Source organism: Dendrobium catenatum, unplaced genomic scaffold (genome assembly GCF_001605985.2).
Source record: "Dendrobium catenatum unplaced genomic scaffold, ASM160598v2 fragScaff_scaffold_249, whole genome shotgun sequence".
Taxonomy (NCBI): Eukaryota; Viridiplantae; Streptophyta; class Magnoliopsida; order Asparagales; family Orchidaceae; genus Dendrobium; species Dendrobium catenatum.
The window spans coordinates 145750-169077 of record NW_021318711.1 but is presented as its reverse complement, the minus strand read 5'-3'; the positions used below and the strand labels follow the sequence as shown (position 1 = coordinate 169077).

General features: G+C 32.8%; 1 protein-coding gene across 1 annotated transcript; it reads right to left on the bottom strand.

Annotated features, from left to right (window-relative positions):
* Positions 1-9153: 9153 nt before the first annotated feature.
* On the bottom strand, positions 9154-22391 carry LOC110091868 (acyl carrier protein 1, chloroplastic). Its single transcript, XM_020816127.2, has 4 exons — positions 22234-22391; positions 12464-12571; positions 9868-9990; positions 9154-9457 (listed from the first exon to the last, which is right to left on the bottom strand). The coding sequence occupies exons 1-4, from the start codon at positions 22387-22389 to the stop codon at positions 9329-9331; spliced, it is 516 nt and encodes a 171-aa protein (XP_020671786.2). The 5' UTR covers positions 22390-22391; the 3' UTR covers positions 9154-9328.
* Positions 22392-23328: the final 937 nt, after the last annotated feature.

Here is a 23328-nt window from a genome sequence, read left to right as displayed (position 1 = left end):
TCTAGATCTGATGAATCACATAATTCTAAGTCCGAACGCCGTTATGAGATTTTATTTTCATCCTTCGGGGTGATATAATTTTCCGAACAAGTTGGTTCGACTTTTAGAATTAGGATTCAACCTCAATTCTAAAATTCTCAAAGAAAACTAATATTTTTCAAAACATGTTTTCAAAATTCCACCAACATTCGCACGTATGAAAATGCGATCATACTATACGATCGTATATGCTCAAAATAAAATTTTTTAGTTTTCTGGACAGTTTTTTGTATTTTTCTATAAAATATCCTTAGAAATTGATGTGAAAAGAGTTTTTATTTATGATATTTTAAGAGCAAGTAAAAGAGTAATTGTGGGGGATTGTTTGAGAGTATGTTCTTAAAAGTAGAGTGTGAATGGATCGCAATGTTACGCAAAGGTAAGAATCTCTTTTGGGTTTTGGTTACTACTCTTCCTTTTCTTCTTTCTAATTGTTTGAGAGAAGATCTTTGAAGAAGAATCAGTAATCTGCCGACATTTGGTGGGTGGAAGAGAGAAAAATTGTGAAGGTTTCTCCGCCTTGCTGTGGGGATAAAAGGAGAGACACTTTTGGTAATAGTGCAATACCCTAAGAGGAAGTCTTCAGGGAGTGGATGAAGATCTTGTTGGACCGAACCATTATAAATTTATATTTTTATTTTATTTTCTACATTTTTATTTTTGTGGTTGAGAAATTATTTTTATAAAAATTATCTAAAAAATTGGTTTTCTTTTAAAAAATCCAAAAAAAATTTAAATTGCCAATTCACCCCCCCCCCCGTCTTGGTTATGCTTGGGATAATTACATAGGTTTAACAACCTATACAGAATCAACAAGTCACTCTCAACCAAAATGTCAGGATCATTCAGCACATTTTGAGAACCTCTATAATTTCAATAGTTGGTGATCACATAAATTTGACTCCTCTTTTGTCCACTTTCACTTACTTGATTATAACTAAAAAATCTTTTGATGAAGCCCAACTTATTATGGATTATATTTATAAACTTTCTGATATCGAACTTCCTCATAATAAAAGGAAAACAAATTTAGACTTAAGACATATAGTTGCATATATCTTAGAGAAAAAGTACAATATAATCTATCATGATCCACCCATTAAACTTCCTATTTTCTTTACTGATGCCTCATTTCAGGCACTCTTTTGGTAGGATTAAAGTTCTGAGGGAGATGATTCTAAGAAAGAAGGAGCACCAGCTCCAGTTCCTGTACCTGGACCCGACTAGAATTTTTATCAAGAAATAGTCCAACGCTTCAATAAAATAGAAACTCATTTTGATCAAAGCGTTGATCAAAATGGGAATTAACTGAATCAGTAGGATGCTAGATACAACGAGGACATGGGTTGGATCCGAGGATAATTGACTCAGTTAAGATGAACGTAGCTACAATCAGTAGTTATTTTTTAATTTTCAACCAACCACCTCCTCCAGATTAAGTCACTTCTAATTATTAGTTGTACTTATGTGTTGTATTTCCTGATGAGTTTATATATTTATTGTTGATATGCTTTTCTATAATTTAAGTGATTTCATGTGTTAGTGTATTCATATATGTTCTTGCATTTGGAATGATGTGATCTTAAATGGAAAAAGGTGCTTGTATTTGTTTTGGATGATAAATGAAATTATGAAATGTTGTGTTGACGTGCATTGAAATTTCACTTCTTCAAATATTTATTTTTCTTTAGACAAATCATTTGTGGTTGATCTGTTGAATAGAATTTTAAATTATTTTATTCAAAAAATTAATTTTCTTACAAAATTTAATCTTTTAAAAATTAAATTAAACTTATGACTGAATGTAGATTAGCAGATCAATTTTATATTTGTATAGAAAAGTATTATTTTGATATAATTATTGCAAAATAGATGTCTTATTTATTTTATTTTATTTTTCAATGTGTGTATTTTCGTTATTATTGGATTTTGAATTAAGATTATTGATATTGAAAAGACTGAAAAAATTTAAAAAAAAAAAAAAAAGATGCACAAACATGCAAAAATTGAAAAGATATGCAATGTTCGCAAAGTAAAAAGAGGCACAAAATTAGCCTGAGTAAAAAAGATGCATAAAAAAGTGTCACAAATAATTGAAAAGATGCACAATATTGTTAATTAAAAAAATTATATTATTCTTTCCCTTGTTATTCTCTCTAATCCAAATCTATATAATTGTCAATCATCTTCACTATTACATTTGAAATTAATTAATCTTTATTCATCATTTTTGCAATAATCACTTTTATTTAATTTGTCTAGAATGAACTGTGAACCTAGTTGACTTTCTTATCTTAGTTGTTCTTTGATTTAAAATTTGAAATTTTTCTTTTTAGCAATAGAAAGTTACTCTTGTATTTGCAATTAATTTAAAATCTTCTTCTTTATCAACTACTTTGATTTATCCATAGAAATTTATCATTCCAAGAGATTCTTCCCTTTTTGTTGTTATCAAAAGGGGAAGCCATAATATTGTTTGATATTGATGTAATGTATTGTTTGTTTGATGTTTGTTATGATTTTTGTGATATTTTTTTTATGTGTGTGATGTGTTTGTGAAGTGTGTGATGTGTGTGTATGATTATTTTAGTGTGTTATTTATTTTTTTTTTTTTCAATTTTTGGGTTTTTTTATTTAGTAGTTGTATTTTTTTAATTTTCATTATGTTACAAATCTACTTTTTCATGTCTTATGTTTTGATGATTGACAAACACTGTTTCTCTTGGACTACTTGTTGCTTCTAACTTTTCAGGAATCAAAGATCGGACGATCAAGAGGAAGCCAAGTCCAGGATCGCATAGGTTTAGGGTTGAGTCAGTCTGTAACTTTATTTTTGCCTTGCCTGGGTGGCAAAAAGGAGTTTCTTGTGAGGGCTTCTCCGCCTAGCTGTGGGGGCTAAAGGAGAGTCACGTTTTGTAGTGCAATACTTGGAGGGTGCCTCCAAGGAGTGGACGTAGGTCTTGTCGACCGAACCACTATAAATCTTGTGTTCTTATTTTTGCTTCCGCACTTTTAAATTCCGCATTTGGTTTGGTGGTGTGATTTGGTTTGTGAATTTATTTCTTTGTCTCAAGAATTTTTAAAATACCAATTCCCCCCCCCCCCCCTCTTGGTTAGCTTGGGACTAAGTTCATAGGGCTTAACATCCCGAACGAACTTTCACATTAGTCCCTTATTTTAAATTGGTCATTCATTTAAGGGGAGCTATGGAGAAATTTTTCTTTAAAAATTAACTCAAATAATAATTATTTTTTCATTATAAAAAGGGGGAAGATTGTTGCAACTTAGCTAATAAAATTATATTTTTATATGTTGCAACTTAGCTAATAAAATTATATTTTTATATCATGTGAGTTTTTGATGATACCAAAATATTATTGTGTTGATTACTATTTCTCCTAACATATATTAGAAATTTTTATTTGTGTTATTTGTGTGTACTAACATTTTAGGAAAATCATACTCTATAATACTGAAGATTTCAAGAAAGATTAGATTAGGGTTTATTATAATTGAAGTCTGTACTTTTTCTATTTTTCTTGAGTCTAAGATAGTGTGATTGTACTTAGGTAGCCATACACACACACTAGGGAAGTGAGTCAAAACTTGTAGTTTGTAAACCTAATCGTACTGTACGATTCTGGAATCATACTCGATTATTTGACCTATGTATTCTTAAAGAAAGAATTTAATCAGATCATGTCTTAAAATTTTTTCTTGGACTGTTCGTAATGTACGAACATTGATTTCTACAGACGATGTCTAGAATATAAAATGGATACGTACCAGTCCCGAACGAACTCACCATTTTCTATATTGATCATACTATATGAAATAACTTTTATACAAATGATGTCCAGAGTACGAAATGGATGCATTCCAGTTTGTCCCATACAAACAAGTATTTTTATTGAACTGTTCATACTGTATGAACTTGGGTTCATATAGATGATGTCTAGAGTATGAAATGGACTTGTCCATTTTTGTACCAAATAAATCATAATTTGGTTAAACTGATTGTACTATACAAAATAAATTTTGTATAGTACACCGGCCAGAGTACAAAATGCATTCATACAAAATTGTAGCTGATGAACTTGTTTATTTTTTGAATTGTTTGAATGGTATGATATTAGTTCGTACATACAACCGACAGAGTATGAAAACAGGTTTCTATCAGGATTTTTCATATGTTCGTACGTATGAAGTATGATCGTATTGTACGACCTAAGATGGTCAAATTGAAATTTTTAGTTTCCTAAATGATTTTTCTCGTCTTTTCAATATGAGATCCTAAAAACTGAATGACTACAAAACTCTTACTGTGAATTTCTTTTGAGAGTGCACTTAGAGAGTATTTGGGAGAGTTTCTTCGGATTGGAGAGAGAGATCTTTTAAGAGGGATTTGTGAGGGAATTTATAAGGTTGCCCAATGGTGAGGATCTTTTACTTATTCTTCAAAGTTCCTCCCTACTTTCTTGAAGATTCTTGAAAGAAGATTTTCAAAGGAACGCCGATACTTTGCCGACACTAGGAGGTGCGAAAGGATGACAGTTATCTGCCGACACCAGGAGGGTGTGAAAGGACATTAATTATCTACCGTCACCAGGAGGGTGAGAAAGGATGACGATACGTACTTTGCCGACACCACGAGGGTGTGAAAGGATGATGATTTTTTGCCGACATCGAGAGGGTGTGAAAGGACGCCAATTTTCTGTCGTCACTAGGAGGGTGAGAAAGGATGAATGTACTTTTCACCGAAGATTGGTAGAAGAGAGGGTAATTGTAAAGGCTTCTCTGCCTTGCTGTGTGAGTAAAAGGAGAGTCATTTTAGTATAGTGCAATATTTGAAGAGGGAGTCTTAAGGAAGTGGACGTAAGTCTTGTTAGACTGAACCACTATAAAATTTTGTGTTCTTTGTCTTTACTATTTACTATTTTTATTTTCTGCAATTTACTGTTTGTGGTTGAAAATTTTATTTTGAGAAAATTTTTCATTGAGCTTAAAACTTAAATTGATTTTCTAAAATTTTCAAAATATTTTTTAAATTACCAATTCACCCCCTCTCTTGGTTAGCCATGGGACAAATTTAATAGGTCTAACAACCTATTCGGACTTTCATTGGATCTCTTTAAATAAAGGGGAAAAGCCACATTTTAGATCTTTTGGCAAACACTTCAAGCCCTATTGAGTAAGTAAATTACTTCATCTTCCAAAGATTTTTCTTTCTCTTTTCGTATTCATTACATATTTTTGGGTTCAAGCCTCTTCAACTTGCTTGCAATAAAATCAGGTATCTATAAATTTGAATCTAACACTTAATATTACATTTTGTAGTGAGTTTATACCAACCACCATTGATGCATATGAGATAATGAGATGATGGATACCTTAAAGGTCCTATTTATTTAAGGACCAAATAATTGAAATGTGCCTGAGTTGAATTGATAAATTTGGTTTTGAACCTATTATATGGCCTTTCAAGTTTACTTCATTTCCATAAATTCATAACCAAATATATCTTATTTAGGAAATTACTTAGGGACTAAACCATGCCAACATGAGTTGTACCCTTAGCTAACGCAAGTGGCTCTCAAACCACATTGCAAGGCTAGAGGAGAAAGTTGTCAGTAGGAGCAAATGACAAGAGGAGGCTGCACCACATTATTAGTCATTTCTATTGTCATTCCTAAGAAAATCGTCCGGTCCAGTTATATTGGCTTCTTCATAAGTTTATATGAGGACGAACTTCAATTCCTTAAGGAGCTTATTCCCAAAATTTTAGCAAAACCTGCCAGTCAATTTTAATTATTTGCAGATGGCATGGCACCAAAGTGATAACATTTCGAGACTATTGAAGGATATATTATCAATCTTGACTTGTTAATATGAATAAGGAGAGAAGTATGGATGTACGAACATGCATCAATCTATTAATTATCTTCCGGCTGAAAGCATCAAATGCTATATGGGCTCTAAAAAAGGTCTGTAAGCTCAGCAATTTGGCTGACATTTTGAAGTTCTCAATTGTATAGTATTGAAGATTGTGATGATTTTGAATTCTAATTTTGATACTTAATTTCAATTTGTTTATATGTCAAAATTAAGAAAAAAATATACTAACAAATATCTTTTTGATCAATTTCATAATTAAAAATAATGCTTGATATATAAAATGTTTTTTGTCAATCATAATATGCTGATTTTTGTACTAATAATGTCAAATATATTGGTGGCGTCAACGTGCATACATGCTTTAGGTTTCATTTGGGACAACTTTATTGTTGCTTCTTAAAGTAGCTTTTTAGTATAAAAATTATAATTTTTCTATTACAAAACTGCTTTAAGAAGCAAAAAAAAATTCGTCCCAAACGAAGCCTTAATCGATGCTTTGTGATCAATAAGATAAATGTTTTTTTTTTTAATCTTTTATCTAATGTGGATATATTTATAAATAATATTTCCCACAAAATGATTTATCATACGTTTCATAAACAAGTAGATCGCGATCGAACGAAAATTTCTGCTTAGCTGCCAAACAACAGAGAAATTATTCTGTGCGGAATTCGGTTATAGAGTTGTGATCGGATTCCACTAAAATCATTACACGTGGCGTGCTTATGTGGAAAGTTAGGATATTCATTTGACTTCTTATCCGACCCGTTTGTCTTTTCGGACTTACTGCAGACTAAGAGAAATCCGCAACAGATAAGCAATAATTAAGCAGAAAATACGCAACATATACGCAACAAATACTCAATAAATACGCAACAAATACGCAATAAAATACACAATCAATACGCACATTTTACGCAACGAATACGCAATAAATACTCAATCAATACGCAAGTCAAATAAATATCGCGGACTTTTAACTTTCTACGTAAGCATCCGAACACAGCTCTATAACCGGATTCTGCATAGAATAATTTCTCCAAAGAACGAGCTTCGATTAATTTTTACACACCTAATGCATCAATGAGTTCTTCCATCGACAATCACCAAACTTTAAACCATACCAGCGTGCAAGTGCTCAAGAGATATTATGTCATTCGACCCGAATGAGAGGTGATGGCCTGAGGTTCAAACTCCCTAGGAAAATTCAACATAAAATCTAGATTTTGGATCACCTGAATAATAGAAGAATCCCAGTTCATTTGGACTCTATTTTGGAGGTTTTTTTAATGTACCCTTATTAATCAAATTAATAATACCGTGACCGGTGGAGTATTTATCTTAAACTAATAATAATTGACACATTACTAAAAATTCATCACCTCCTCCGGCCACCACCTCCGAGCCTCCACCCAACCTCTATCGCACATTGACTATAGTCCATCCGACCTTTGCACCCAACAATGATCTATTTGACCTCCATCGCCTGTCGACTACGTTCCCTCTAATCCCAGTCGCCCAACTACGGTCCCTCTGATATTTATTGCCCAACTAAAGTTCCTTCGACAGCTTATCAACAAACAAAAGTCCCTCGCCCACAATCGCCTAAAATGGTCCCGTCGACCTCAGTCGCCCGACTATGATTCCCTCCAACATCCGTCACCCAACTACAATCCTTGGAACCCGATCGCTCGATTATGATTTTATCGATCAAACAAACAAACTAACATTATCTTGAGAACAACTCTCCTGTCATTAGTTTCTTCCAACTCTAACAATGTAATATGCTCTACATGATGTTTATTTACATGTGTCAACGCCTTCCCTTGAGGACCTGCATCATTTATAATCAATGAGAAATACAAGTGGAATCATTTTAACAAGGCCGAATCCCATACTTTTTCGTTTTTATAAGAGTTTTCAACATAAAAATTCTTATCTCTTCTAACTTTTGCATCATTCTCTCTTATATATATATGTTTACTAAATTTTCATACAAGGTTAAGACATTGAACTCTACATCTCTCTACCGCCACAAACATTCCAGCACACAACAATAACAACACCATAATAATAATAATAATAATAATAATACAACTTCTCTTCTATTCTCATTATTTAAGAGCACGATCAGCATCACACTTCTAGCAAAGCACATTTTCTTTCTCAAACATGCACCTTTGCAGTACAGAAGAAATGTTTTTTTTTTTTTTCTAGTAGAGTTGAGGGGAACTCCCACTAGTGAAGTTGACTTCTTGGTAACCTTCTTGTTATCATGTTTTACATAACACTCATTACGTCATTTTTATCTTCGAAATTTTCCAGTGGTTTCATTATTATCTTCCGAGTAGAAAATAATAAGCAACTCCCCTTCATCACATCGGGCACTATAAATAACGTTTGAAGTCAACATTATGGACCAACGCATGCACTTTAGGGGAGAGGTATCATACTCATGCAGTGAGGAGGAAATCTGCCCCTTCAAGGTACTCACTAGCACACAAGTCATTCATGCACTCATGTTTGTTTAGGTCAAGATTTAGTTGGGCCTGATACATGTCTAATGAGTTAGCAAAAAATGAGCTGATTCAAATAAAGAAAAGGTTGATAGTTGCCGCCTGGAAGTCACCCAAAGAGCCACTAAGCACAAGGTCACTTGAACATAATTCAGTCCGCATAACTAGACCGACATCTGACAACTCATATCCTCATTAAGTCAGAAAAAAATATCCGCATTAAGGTACTGGATTGACACCCAACTAGTCATTATTCAGAAGTCAACTAATTGAAGTGCAGCCCGCGGTCTCCATCCATACCAAGCTACTTGTCATCACTCTTTCAAAATTAGCTCAGAATGTGGCATAAGGGGTATTTCATCGACATGGCAGCTACATTATCGGCTGTAGCTTAATTGTCAATTCTAACATATAAACAGGGGGCGAGCGAAGGGCACAGATATCAAAAAAAAAAAGTGTCTTAGTTGAAACATTAGTTCTTTGTTTTATCTCCATCTCTCTTAACTCTTAAGAACTTTGTGAATCTCATCCAACCCATACTCGGGAGGGTTCGATTAGCCTCTCATCCAACTCAGTCTAATAACCATTCTCATCCCTAAATTTGGTTCATAGCCTTTATAATTCGTTCTGCTTCAAATGAAGTTATTAGATCCAGAAGGAGTAATAATATAGCTTAATCCTAAAAAGCAAGCACCAGAAAAGATGAGACATAAAGAAGCCAACTGGCTGTCTTAAAAAACATGGCAGTGCATAATGGATTCTAAAGAGCTTCAAATAATGCAAGCACTCAAACAAAGAGTAGAATTAGACATGACAATAGTTAGGATTAAAACGCCTAAAAGTTCTCACACAAAAAAAAAAACTAGGACGTCTGCTCTTTAGCTAGATTTTGCCTCCACAAGCTTTTCAATCAAATCAGCAGCATCCTGCACCGTGGTGATGCTCTGAGCATTTTCTTCCTCTACGTTGATGCCAAAGGCTTCTTCAAGGCCCATCACAATCTCAACCTGAAAATAAAGCTACAAGTTATTGAGTTTCAGGAGAAAAGCTCAATAGGCATGAATGGTTACAGTGAAAAAGCTTTTGCCGATTCATGGAGAAAAGCTCAATAGGCATCACAAAGTGGTTATGAAGCAGCAATTCAAAATCGTTTGCCGATTCATGGACTAATGAAACCACGATTAAATTATTCCAATTGGAGGTAAGCTCATTGACATCTGACAGTGCCAAATGCTTGAGGTTTCCGCCAATGCAGAAATTGAGAAAAGGCTCCTGTGCACGACCTTATGTATACATTGCAAATAGACTGTCACCAGGAATGACCTCGAGGTCACAGGGCAGGAAAACCCAATTATGTGATCCGCCCTCTAAATTCTGTAATCTCTGATAGAAAATAAAAAAGACGCAACATTGTTACCGTGTCAAGAGAATCAGCCCCGAGTGCAGAAAATGTTGATTCACCAGTAACAGAGGTACCCTTTGGGAGAGCCAGCTGCTCCTTCACTATCTTACAGACCTTCTCCAGCGTCTCTGTTTTGGCCTGCCCAAAGCAGCTTAAACTATGGATATGAAGTTCCAGAAAAGGAAGATTGCATCGGGAATATGGTCTAATGAAGTAGAAGGATAAAATAATGTCTGCGATGAATCTAACATAAGTATTAACTATTGAAATGCTTTGGTAAATCATATGATTATTTTTTATTTTCATCTAGCTGCACAAATGGAAGAGTAAAGTTGATATTAATCTATGATGTCATGGCATTTCCATAAACATTATTTCAATAAATTTTACCTAAATTTTCTTTTTTTTTTCACTACTAATCTTAATATTATTGGTCTTCTCAAACATTACTCTGCAAAATTCGTCTAAATTTATGGTCGTACAATGAAGGTAAACATTATTATCACTCCAAACGTAAATAGTACCACCTCAATATATGTGAACAGTCGGTGGTTGTTCAAATCATGCCTAACTTGTCATCAAAATAATTATAAAATAGCTACTTAAGTATTGGTTTGGCACAAACATTCACTAGAATTTATGCCATTTTTAGCAAATTCCCGCAATGCCTAACAATGCATTAAACTTCATGAAATGCTTCTTCCTTAAGAGGCATCCATAATCAAATCGGATGCAATAATATCTTGTGCTTGCAACGCTTTAAGTTAAATTGATAAATTTCATACAATTTATCAAGTGAATATGACTTTTGTTCTTGCTTCTACTACTCCAGGACAGTTGTTTTATGTGCTTTCATTTTAGTAGAGAGAGGATAGGGTAGAAACGTGAGATGAAGATTCCTTTCCTTCCAGCTGCCCCCTTCAAAACATATATGTAAACATACATAACATGAGATCAAGAATAGCTGTAATAAGTTATTATGTAATTCCAGTGCAAATCTTCAGTATTTTTTTTTTATCATATTTATTTAATCATATTATAAGAAATTAAGAACAAAGGGTTTAATAATTGATGCTAAGAAAAATTAACGGAGTTGCTAGTCATGGCAATAGAGAAAAAAATAATGGTTCTTGTATTATACAACAACAACATCAAGCCTTTATCCCACTACGTGGGGTCGGCTACATGAATCCTTTTTCTCCATTGTGTCCTATTAAAAGCCAAATTCTCGTTTAAATCTAATAAAGAAAGGTCATTCCTAATATTTTCTAACCAAGTCTTTTTAGGTCTACCCCTACCTTTCTTAACACAAGTCAAATCTAATACCTCTACTCTCCTAACTGGGTCGTCGGAAGGCCGCCTTTTTATGTGACCAAACCATCTAAGGCGACTCTCTCTAATCTTATCTTCTACTGGAGCTACTCCAACCTTTTCACGTATATGCTCATTTCGTATCCTATCTCTAAGGGTAAAGCCACTCATCCATCTAAGCATCCTCATCTCTGCCACACTTAACTTAGTATTATGTTTCCCTTTTAATGGCCAACATTCGGCACAATAAAGCATTGCAGGCCTCACTACCATCTTATAGAATTTTCCCTTAAGTTTGAGGGGTACATTTCTATCACATAACAAGCCCGATGCATTCCGCCACTTCAACCATCCAACTTGAATTCTGCTGATAATATCCCCATCTATTTCACCATCACTCTGAACAATAGATCCAAGATACCTAAAACGTGTACTCTTATTAATGACTTGATCGCCCAAAGTCACAATCCCCTCACTAGGACTATTACTGCTAAAATTACACTCCATATATTCCGTTTTAGATCTACTCAAGCGAAAACCTTTAGACTCTAAGGTTGACCTCCATAATTCAAGTTTACCTTCAACTCCCTCTCTAGTCTTATCAACAAGAAGAATATCATCAGCAAAAAGCATACACCAAGGTACATCATCTTGCAAATGTCTAGTGAGAACATCCATGACTAAAGCAAATAGATATGGGCTTAAGGCTGATCCTTGATGTAACCCAATCGAAATAGGGAAATACTTGGTCAAACCACCTTGTGTTTGAACACAAGTAATAGCTCCTGCATACATATCTTTAATGATTTGAATATAAGCATTATTGACTCCTTTCTTATCAAGAACTCTCCATAGCACTTCTCTTGGAACTTTATCATATGCTTTTTCTAAATCAATAAATATCATATGTAGATCCTCCTTATTTCCTCTATATTTTTCCATCAAACCTCTGAATAAATGTATGGCTTCCATAGTCGACCTACCCGGCATAAATCCAAATTGATTTTGAGAAACATTAGTATCACGTCGCAACCTATGCTCTATAACTCGCTCCCATAATTTTAAAGTATGACACATTAACTTAATACCTCTATAATTCGTGCAATCCTGTGCATCGCCTTTATTCTTAAAAACAGGAATTAATACACTCATTCTCCACTCATCTGGCATCTTTTTAGTCTTGTATTATCAATTGAAAAAAAAAATATTAAGCATAAGATTCATCTTTGGCAGCAATTCAGAACAATAATCATGTATGCTACTGCTAGGTACATAATAGAGGCCTGATTTTAAGACATACCGCACATGAAATACGAAACTGAGGAGTTGACTGTGACCGCAGTGATGGAAAATTTTTGCTTTGTCCGAAGAATGAAACTGACTTCAAGCCTGAAATTCCATTAACTACCTGTAGATCAGAAAGTCATTAGAATATAGCTTAGCCGATCTGATATTGTGTGACATGTTCAGGCATAAGGTTTTCTGACATTAAGAAAGTAACAAGATGAAGGATAAATACTCCTAAAATCAAAATCAGTGGAGCTTCAGAACTCCTTCCAATTCTTCACCTCATTGGTAGAATGTGGCCTACCAAAAGTTAGAAAGCAGTCTTTGTATTTTATCAAACCACTTCATTCAGTTCATGAAAAATGTGCGTTGCTATTACACAGAAACAAGAAGAATGAATACTCCAGAAATTCAAAATCTTTGAACATAGGAACCCCTTCCCGTCCTTCCACTTCTTTTGCAAGAATGTCGCTTACAAATAATTAAATTAGAAAGTTTTCATAATTTTTTTCAAACCTTTCAGTCCATGAAACTTGTGCATTGATACAGCAAAAATCTAAAGGTATAGATTTATAGGAGCATCCAAGCTAATTTTACAATCATGAAACGAAACAGGAACTCTTAAAAGTTCAACAAGCAAAAAAGAAGTTTCAAACAGATACTTACCAGTTTTTTTTTTTTTTTCCACCAACCAAATCTATAGACCATCTTTTTAGGTGTTGTTTTCCCAAGGCGTTGACATCACAAAGAATAACCTTCTGCAAGGTCCTCCAATAATATCTAAGCCGTCTTATTAACTGTTTTTTATGTTAATTGAATAAAAACAAGGCATCGAAAGCCATAACACAATCATCCACCATCAAAATAGCTGTATATACAGTCACTAGATAAATGTGATAGTTACTATGCTCCAATGTTACCTAGAGGTTACAATTTGAATGGGGGAAGCAACCTCTTCACAGAAACCTATTTTACACAACGATAGCCTCCTCATGTGACAAGACACTTTTTTTAGTCCGTAACCCAACTTAATAGAAACATAGAAAATAAAGGTGCATCCCCACCGCATGACATTGGCCAAGAGAAATACTTCTTTCAAAAATTGGAAAAGAATGTTTGCTCAAATCCTAATTTCTAATGTTTTTTTTTTTTCTTGAATAAACAGAAGTCAACTATAACACATAAGTTTAAATCAAATGTTCGCTTAACATAGAGTGGTATGTTTCAAAGCTGACAAAGATTCATGCATTTATTTGAAAGAAACTATAAAGCAGACAGGTATAACTACTATTGAAGTCCTAAAATAAAAGTCAAATCTTTAATTTGTGATGTGCTAGACTTTAAGAGTCAAGACTTAAAACAATATGATGAGCATATTATAGATTAGAAAAGCAAAATGAAGTTAGATATGAAAAAAAAAAAAAAAACATAAAGGTAAGGCTAAGGTTCTACATGAGATATATATTACAATTTAGAGAGTTATTGGGATAATATAGTAATTTGATAAATAAATTTTTTCAATGAAATATTGAATATGAAGACGATATCAAATGATAAAAAAATAGATCTAGCATAAATATATCTAATGACTTGAATATAAGCATTATTAATCTCTTTCTTTTTTAGAACTCTCCATAGCACTTCTCTTGAAACTTTATTATATGCTTTCTCTAAATAAATAAATATCATATGAAGATCTTCCTCTTTCTCTCTATACTTCTCCATCAAACCTCTCAATAAATGTATGGCATCCATAGTAGACCTACCCAGCATGAATCCAAATTGATTTTGAGAAACATTAGTATCACGTTGTAACATTTGCTCCATAACTCTCTCCCATAGTTTTAAAATATGAAACATTAACTTAATTCCTCTATAATTTGCACACTCTTATGCATCACATTTATTCTTAAAGATAGGAATCAACACACTCATTCTCCACACATCTGGCATCTTTTTAGTCTTCAAAATAATATTAAAAAGTTTAGTAAACTAAAAAATTCCTTCATCTACTAAGCATTTCCACACCTCTATTGGAATATCATCATGTCTAATAGTTTTTCTACACTTCATTTTCTTTAAAACTCTCTAACTTCAATTTTAGTAATACGACAATAAAAATAAAAATATTTATTTTCATTTAGAGTGTTAAAATCACTAAAGTCAATCGTATTTTCACAATCTTTATTGAAAAGCTTAGCAAAATATCTCATTCACCTTTATTGAACATCCTCTTCTAAAAAAAGTACTTTTTGATTTTCATCCTTAATGCACTTCACTTGAACTAAATCATTCCTATCTCATTATTTGGTTAGCTCATACATAGATCTTTCTGTTATATAAATCATTAAATCTAAAGTTATTGCATCGCAAAATACTTTCTTAGACTCCTTACGGACAACTTTATATATTTGTCAATTTTTTAGATTTTTACATCTAAACCAATTTTTATAATAAAGCTTCTTATTTTTTATCTTTTGTTACACATTTTGATTCCACCACCAACTATTTTTACTATTATAAGATTTTCTTTTTGATACTCCAAGCACATCCTTTGCAACATTCTTAATATTAAAAGCTATTAATTCCTACATAACAGTAGCTTCCTCATGCACCAACAAAATCTTAAGATCGTGAATCTTACTTTCAAATATATTTTTGTTATAGTTTTTTAAATGCCACCATCTAATCATAAAACAATGATATACTATATTTTTCATACTCTGCCCCTTCATTTTAAAGTCCAAAACTAATAAGCAGTGTTGAGTACATAGACTTTCACTAAGAATAATTTTATAATCTCTATAATCTAAACAATATATTTTTCTTACAACAAAATAATCAATCTGAGTTTTACTAAATCCATTCTTATAAGTGATGAGATGCTCATCTCCTTTCTTAAATAAGATATTAGCCATAGCAAAATCATAAGCTAAAGCAAAATGTAATATAGTCTTACCACCTTCATTAGTCGTTCCAAACTAATAGCAACCATGAATGTTTTTAAAATCTTTTACCTCTCTACCAACATGTCTATTTAAATCTCCTCCTATAAAAATTATTTCTTCAAGAGGTTTCTTTTATATTAATTCTTCTAAGTCATATCAAAATTTTAATTTTGAGCACATATCCAAACCTACTTGAGGAGCATAAACACTTATAATATTAATAATCTTATCATCAATAATAATCTTCAAAGCTATAATTTATCTCGAATTTGATCTATTTTAACAACATTATCTTTAAAATTCTTATATATAATCATACATACATCATTTCTAATATAACTCTTACCAGAATACCAAAGTTTAAACCCTAAACTATCATTATCCTTAGCCTTTTCTCCCACCCATTTAGTTTTTTGAATGCATAGAATATTTATCTTCATATGAATCATAATATCAATTAATTCCATTAATTTTTCTGTAAAGAAACTTATATTCTATGATCCTAACCTAATTTTAGTTTCATTGACTAGCTTCTTTGCCCACATTCGTCCATGATGTGAAAACCCTTGTTTATTTAATACTGCATCCGGGCGCCAATGCAACAACCTTGCACACTTTCACTATATTCTAGTCATACAACGCGTCGCTTCCAGGAAACGCACTATCATTAACACAATGTATTAAATGATTCATGTCATGATTATTCGAAAAATTTTATGTTGGTTGTCGACTACCTAACACAACCCTCCATTTTCTCATCAGGGACTTGGGACCTGGCAATGACAGTATTTAATGAAATATTGCCTCAAAAAAAATTAAATAAATTTTAAAGAATCAATTTGGTTTTATGATAAGATGATATCCTATGGAAGTAATTGAGTTAAGATAATTAATGGCGAAGCATTATATAAATTTTTTTATAATTATTTATCTTGAGAAAATTTATGAATTAATATCATTAGTGTTAATTTAATATTTTAGACAACATATCAAACATATGTTCATGTTATCAAAGAAATATATGAATGAGCGTTGACTAGTATTAAAAGCAATTGTGGAGTTACACGAGTTTCTAATTATAGTAAGTCTGCAAGTTTACATCAATACAATTCAAAGTGAGATGCTTAATGTATGCTTTTATTTATGATATAAATTCTAATTAGTTGGGCATCCAATGAAAAAAGTGAAAAATTAAAAATATATAAAAAAACTATGTATAAGTTAAAGACTTTAAAATTAGCATTATAAAGATTGAGTATATGATAGATAATTTTAGTGGTATGTTATTTAATAATTACTATTCAATATTACTAGAACATAAAGTAATACCACGTGTGGTAAATTAAGAATTTTGACTTTATTATACAAAAGAAAAGAAATATAGATGATGATGTAAATTCGAAAGTTCGGATGAATGGTTAAAATCAGAAAGTTTCTTGGGATTTTTGTATGACAAGAGGACAAGACTAATAATATGTATAGTAAATGCAAGATAATGATCATAAACGCTACAAAAATATTAACTAGATAATATAATGTGATCACTATTTAACAATATTTGATAGTTAATTAAATTTGAGTAAGAAAATGGATTAGTTGTAATGCCCCACACCAAAATAAAAAACCTTCTGTGCAGTGTTTTCGAATTGGAGCTATTGAAATTATTCTTAATGTTGTATTATAAATGCTAGAATAAATTTACTTATTTTAAATACTTCTGCATAAAATTGTTGAATCATTTATTTTTGCTTTATCGCGCCTCCATTAGGGTGTTGCATTCACAAGCATGACGCATGACCGACTCATCTTAAAATCACAAGAAATTTGACGCCCTAATGTTCTCCATGGTGTGGATTAAGATCAGTGATCATGAATTTAAAAAAAAAAAACTATCAGTGATCATGATTTGCCACTTGAATATGATTAAAAACAATTTATTTAATGAAATTTAATGTCTTGTTACTGTTTTATAGTGTAGATTAAGATCAACATCCATGAATTGCAAATTGAATGTTGTTTGATTAAAAAAGCAAGCTAAACTAAAATAACATTAAAATTTGTTAACAATTGCTTGTTGGAGATGTCAGTTTAAGAACAAAAAATAAACGAAAAATAGAATTTTATTTATTTATTTTTATTACTCAAGTAGCATCTACCAAAGCCAAAAAAAATCAGATAAAAATTTTTTTAGATGGATTATACTCACTATTTATGTTCAACAAGTTTATAGACTCTTACTTATTTTGTTTCCTCTGATTCCTCTGAATAAAGATCATTATGAAGAAAATATAAAATTATCTGCTAAACATTGGGAACCCACTCAACCCAAAGCACAATAGAATAAAGTATAGTCATGGTTAACTTTTATATTCTAAACAGCAGAGTTTCAAGTTTAGGCGCAGTATAATAAATAAAATCTTGCAATTTTTTTTTTTTTTTTAAATCAAATCTTGCAATGTTGCCACTCAATCAAAGGGTAGGTGGTATTGCGATGAAAATTAAAGTTTTGTATATTACGAGGTTTATCAAGAGTTGAGCTTGAGACTTTTGATTTGAATTCCAAGTTAAACACTACTAACCAATTAATATACAAACTTAAGCATGTATTCAACCTACGGCCTATAAGTAGCTTTAAATTATTAACATATCATTTCTTTTGGGAAAAACAAATAAGATAATCTAGTATTGCATCAGGGGGTATTCTAACAATTATATCTCGAGAAAAACACCTTTATTAAAGAAAAAATGATCTCCACAAAGGATTTTTATTTTAATCCCTTTGACAATAACATAAAATGTTTGGTACAAACAATAACTTTAGTATATATATATATATATATACACCCAAGTTTGAATCATTAATCATAAGCTCATCAGATCATCAAAATGGCCATGATACTGAAACATATCAAATCAAATGCATTTATTGTTGCTAAATACAGATTTCAAATTAATGACAATGCTCTTAGATTCAAACAAACTAAAACAATCATTAGTAGTCCACATTGAATTTAAGAGAAAACATTAAAGTAAAACTACTATGAGACTCAGAATAAAAAGGGTTATCTTTCTAACACGCTGTAGGTAAAATCTCATTGGCGATACAAATAAAGTACCTCTTCTAATTATGTGAATTTGATCATCAGTTTCTTTGGGGTGTATTGGTTTTCACGTTCACTTTTACCTATCTTCCCAATAACTTAATATTATTTTATGAGTAAAATTAAGGTTACAATCCATCGTTCATTTGGGTATTTGAGAAATTTTTGTTATTACAAAAAAAGGTATTGGAATGCGACTTTCAAAACCTCATTGTTTTTCATTTCTTCTTTACAAATTACTTTGAATTACATCTGACCTTAAGATTATAATTTTCCTTCATAATCTCCTAACTGAACAATAGATGCATTTCACAATCCTCCAACATTTTATAATTCTACACAAATGAGAGGTTGAACACCTCAAACAATACTCAACAAGAAGAAATGAAAAATGAAAATTCATAAACCAAACCCCAAATAATTCAGATGAATAGAAATTCAGATGCTCCCAAACATTTTTTATAAAAATAAATTAGACAATAGTGCACTAAGATCAATTTAAACCATTAAGCATTCTAATTGTTAAAATTTGTTATGAATCCTTTTACCTTTCTTAGTTACTCCTTCAAATATATCAAATAGAATCACTTTGGTATGTTAGATCCAATTTGATGCCCCATCAAGTTCAACAACACAATATTTGTGCAAAATATGCTAGGAAGCCAAATAATAATAGATATGATATATCCAGTAAGGGGCAAAATATGGTATGTATCTTTAATAATGAATATTACATAATTATAAGAACATAGATTTAAAAACTTTGATGGATTTATTCCTAACAATAACCTAAATTATGAGGCTAATAGAAAGAAGCTATAAATATAAAAGTAATAGCTAGGTTCCACATTAATGAACCCAGGTGCGCGCACATGACCAAATATCGAGAAAGAAGTATAATTTTTCACTTATACATATAAATAAGGTGGAGATTCATGTAGTCAACCATAGAACCTTTATCTAAGAATACATGAGTACTTCTCTTCTACCAACGAATTGCTAAAGTGAGAAAACATTAAGTGCACCAAGAGGACTACTCATGCCTTCTACTAGTATGAATTTTATGATCTCACCCAATGGAGTTAGAGCAATTTAAGGTTTGATTTTTTCATTTCTTTTCAAATTGTTTTCGTATGCATGCATGATTCAAGTAAAATATGGGTTCCAACTGAAATTCATGATTAAGAAAATGTGGGTGATAGCCAATGCCTACCTGTTTGTTTGACAAAGAGCAAGAGGACACGGTCAATATGTTGTGCCTTAATCTTTGAGTTGAACAAAAGCCTATCACCCATTAAAGGAGGCATCAAGTTGAACGGATAGAATTGTAAGGCTAGTAGCGTTGCTTTAAAATATTTTGTTCATACAAAATATATAGACAATAGATGGCCATGATCAAAGAATCAGCATGTCCTTCATCAAAGGATGACCAAGCCTACTGGGAGGTTGAGAATGTGTAGCTAAATTGACCTTCCAAGGTAAGAAGCTCAACAAACAATTATAAAATAAAGGTGCAAACCATAGTAAACCTTATAATGTGCCAGGTTGACGGAAGATAGCTTTTAATGGCGCCACATCCAAATACCACCTCCAAAAAGTTTGGGGAGGTGCAATCTCTTTAATTATAGGATTCTACTAGCTTGATTGAGAGATACTCCATTAGTGACTGATTAAAAAGTACCACTTATCCATTAATAGGTGATATGACCACAACCAATTTAAACCAGTGACGGATAACCAAAGAAGATGTCGAACATGTGTTACTTGATTGGAATCGTAAAGGCGAGAAGCTCTACAAGTATTCATAGGTGTTTACTTGCCAAAGAGGATTAATCCGTCAAGGACTTGAACTGCTCTAAATGATCAAGGTTGATTATGCGATGCAAGTCGAGGTTCCGGGTCAATTTCAATAGATGCAATAAATATGTCGAGTCCCGCTAAAATTAACAAAACCATAGCCTGGAGTTTCTATCTATAAGACTAAGAAAACATATCTAGCTTTTCAAGATATAATATTAAGAATGATCAACAATAAATCAGCTTCATTCCTAAATGAACACAACATCAAGCAAGATAGCTCTAACTCTAATAACAAACACAATTATTTCAAAGCATTTACCAATATCATTAATGCTCCCAACTCTAAAAGAAAACATACTCAAGATCTCCTTACCATGTTGATGCATTTAATCATTTCAAAATCAGAACTAAAGGGATTAGCATCCTCAAAAGATGTAGAGATACCCATTCAAGTTAAATTAAGATTACTCTAAAGATTCTTTTCCGAATGAAAAGCAAGATTACAACAAGTTATAACCAAAACGATTAACAATATTAATAAAGCTCCCAACATCAAAGAAAATGTGATCTAGAGATTTTCACCTTGATGATCAATTTGATAAGTGTGAAATCATAATTTGTAGGGGTAACCATCAGCGAAAGAAATACAACCCCCATTCAAAGAAAAGTTAAGTCTACACTAAAGACTCTGAGCCCAATGACTAGCATGATTATTCAAAGATCATAAATGGAGGGCAGATCATAAATGGAGGGCTCATCAACCATATATATCTTAAGTAATCAAAATGCAAAGCCATCTAGGTTTAATCCCTCCAACTGGTCAAACTCTTTAATAAACAAATAAAGAAAACTTCAAGCCTCACAAAACATCAACACACCAGTTGAATGCCAAGCAAAGAAAATATTGGAATGAACAAGGCCAAATATGATTGAGTTGCTCACCAACTAGCATGGAAAAGGATGCTTGTGTAGGGCAAGCTCCCATTCAACAAGCCTAACAACTGAATTGATGTTTCGTATTCTATCCCTAGTGTTCTGGCACCCTAAAAATGGCTCAATTATCAGAACATCATAGCTGAAATGATACGCGGAGGAATCCACTAAAAGAAAAATATTATTATTTCAATATATTATGTATTGTTGAACTTTGATCATCAATGGTTGGTGGAGTCACAATAGATCATCACTAGAGGGGTCTATCTATAGCCAGAATGCCTAATCAAATAGCAAATGCTTGAAAACAATCTTAACCATAATAAAGAGCACGGCTATCAAAATAAAATAATAATTTGACGGTGCATTGGCACCATCTTCACTGCTTTATGCATTCCCCTCAAATGATGGGCTATGAAAATGGCTCAAGATGTAAAACCTGGCCTAATGAAAACTCCGCATTATGAAGATGTCTCAAGATGCGAAGCTATGCTTTATGCATCTATCAAGAATTCCCTTCAGTTTCCACAAAACTGCTAAATATAACCGACAAAAAAAATCCAATATTTTCTCTTATCTAAATACGGCGAGCAAATCAAGCTCTCTCTAGCTAATGCAACTGCATTCCCTGAAAGAATGAGAGCATTTTACGTACGCATTATCCAGATCAGCACAGATTTGTTTGGTACTTAAAATATGTGCATAACACCACTACAAACTATAAGATTTTTGCAAATATACCGTCTCTTCAGTTCTGTGGTATCAGGTTAATGCAAAAGAAAAAAAAAATCAGAAGATAAAATATGCAATTCTAATCCAGGCATCAGGAATATGGAAAAAAATGAAAAGAACGGAAGTAAATAACAGTTGCAGAGTCGCATCACCTTCCGATTGGTACAGATTATTCAATATCAAACAAAATAAAAGCGGAAAATATATACGAGCTGCAGATCAAAGACGAGGAAAGAAGCGAAATACACTGATCTCCAACGACATGTTACCTTGCTATGCCTGCAGCTCAGCGGCCGCGCGGAAATAAAGACCCCCGCCCTTGCGATCGAAGCCATCGGTTGAGTAAGAGCGAGAGGGGGGAGGCGCGTGAGGAGAAAGACGATAAGAATAACTCGACAAGAACAGCAAGAAGATCGAGAAAACATTGCTTATGCCCATCGTCTATCGGGATTATCGGACGGTCGTGGAAAGAGCAATAGACGCGTTAGATCTCGCTTGGGCCTACAGAGAGCTTTCTTTGTAGGGCGACCGGGGGATAGGCTAGCAATTCGCCACATTGTAGGGCGTCCGTAATAATTGTTCCATAACTAGACCACATTTATCACTCACTGAGTAGTCATGGACAATCGTTCTTTCCTATGCAGACCAACTTCTCCAGATAGTTTTTGAAAGGCGTCTATCCAATGTCCCAACAAAAAAAAGCGTCTATCCATAGGACCCTCAACTTACCCCATCATGACTATCAAACTTAGTTCTCCACTTGACATATCACTTGCCCCTTCTCCTCAGGCGGCCTGAGATCCTTACACAAGTCACTGATAAAGTCAACAAACACGCCAGCTACTAGGCTCCTTTCATGAGTACTCTCCCACAGAGCTCTCTCTATACACTCTCGCCACTACTGAACTCGTCAATACATAGTTAGCACTCCTAAACTTGTCCAAAGACTAATCATTATAGCTCTACAGGCCTTGCTATCCCCCAACCAATCATATGGAGATGTGTTTAGGGTAACGTGTATATGAGCATTCAGTGTAGCATTATTTTTTTTATTTTTCTCTCTATATTGCCTTTCATGTAGCCCTCATAATCCTCTAAATAAGTGGTTATGAAAAATAGTTTATGGATCTTTTTTTTTTTACTCATAGTGGATCTTTGTCAGTTTGAGACCTACAGTGTTATGAGGATTCTGTAGCATTCTATTCTCATTGGTCCTAGCTCACTAGGTTAGCTTACTAGTAAAGTTGGGTGTCATCCACAAATAAATTTGGATCCAAATTTCTCTCATGTCTTTTGAGTGTGGATTGATGCAATTAACAAGAATACAAACCCAAACCAATAAGCAAGTTCAACATGAGCCTTTC

What these genes read in the sequence shown, in the direction of transcription:
- LOC110091868 (XM_020816127.2), bottom strand. Translation starts at nt 22,389, where the DNA reads ATGTTTTCTCGATCTTCTTGCTGTTCTTGTCGAGTTATTCTTATCGTC. An exon ending in TGAGCTGCAGGCATAGCAAG is followed by an intron (nt 12,572 to 22,233) that starts GTAACATGTCGT and finishes TCTGATCTACAG; the next exon opens with GTAGTTAATGGAATTTCAGG. An exon ending in AGTTTCGTATTTCATGTGCG is followed by an intron (nt 9,991 to 12,463) that starts GTATGTCTTAAA and finishes TGCTTTGGGCAG; the next exon opens with GCCAAAACAGAGACGCTGGA.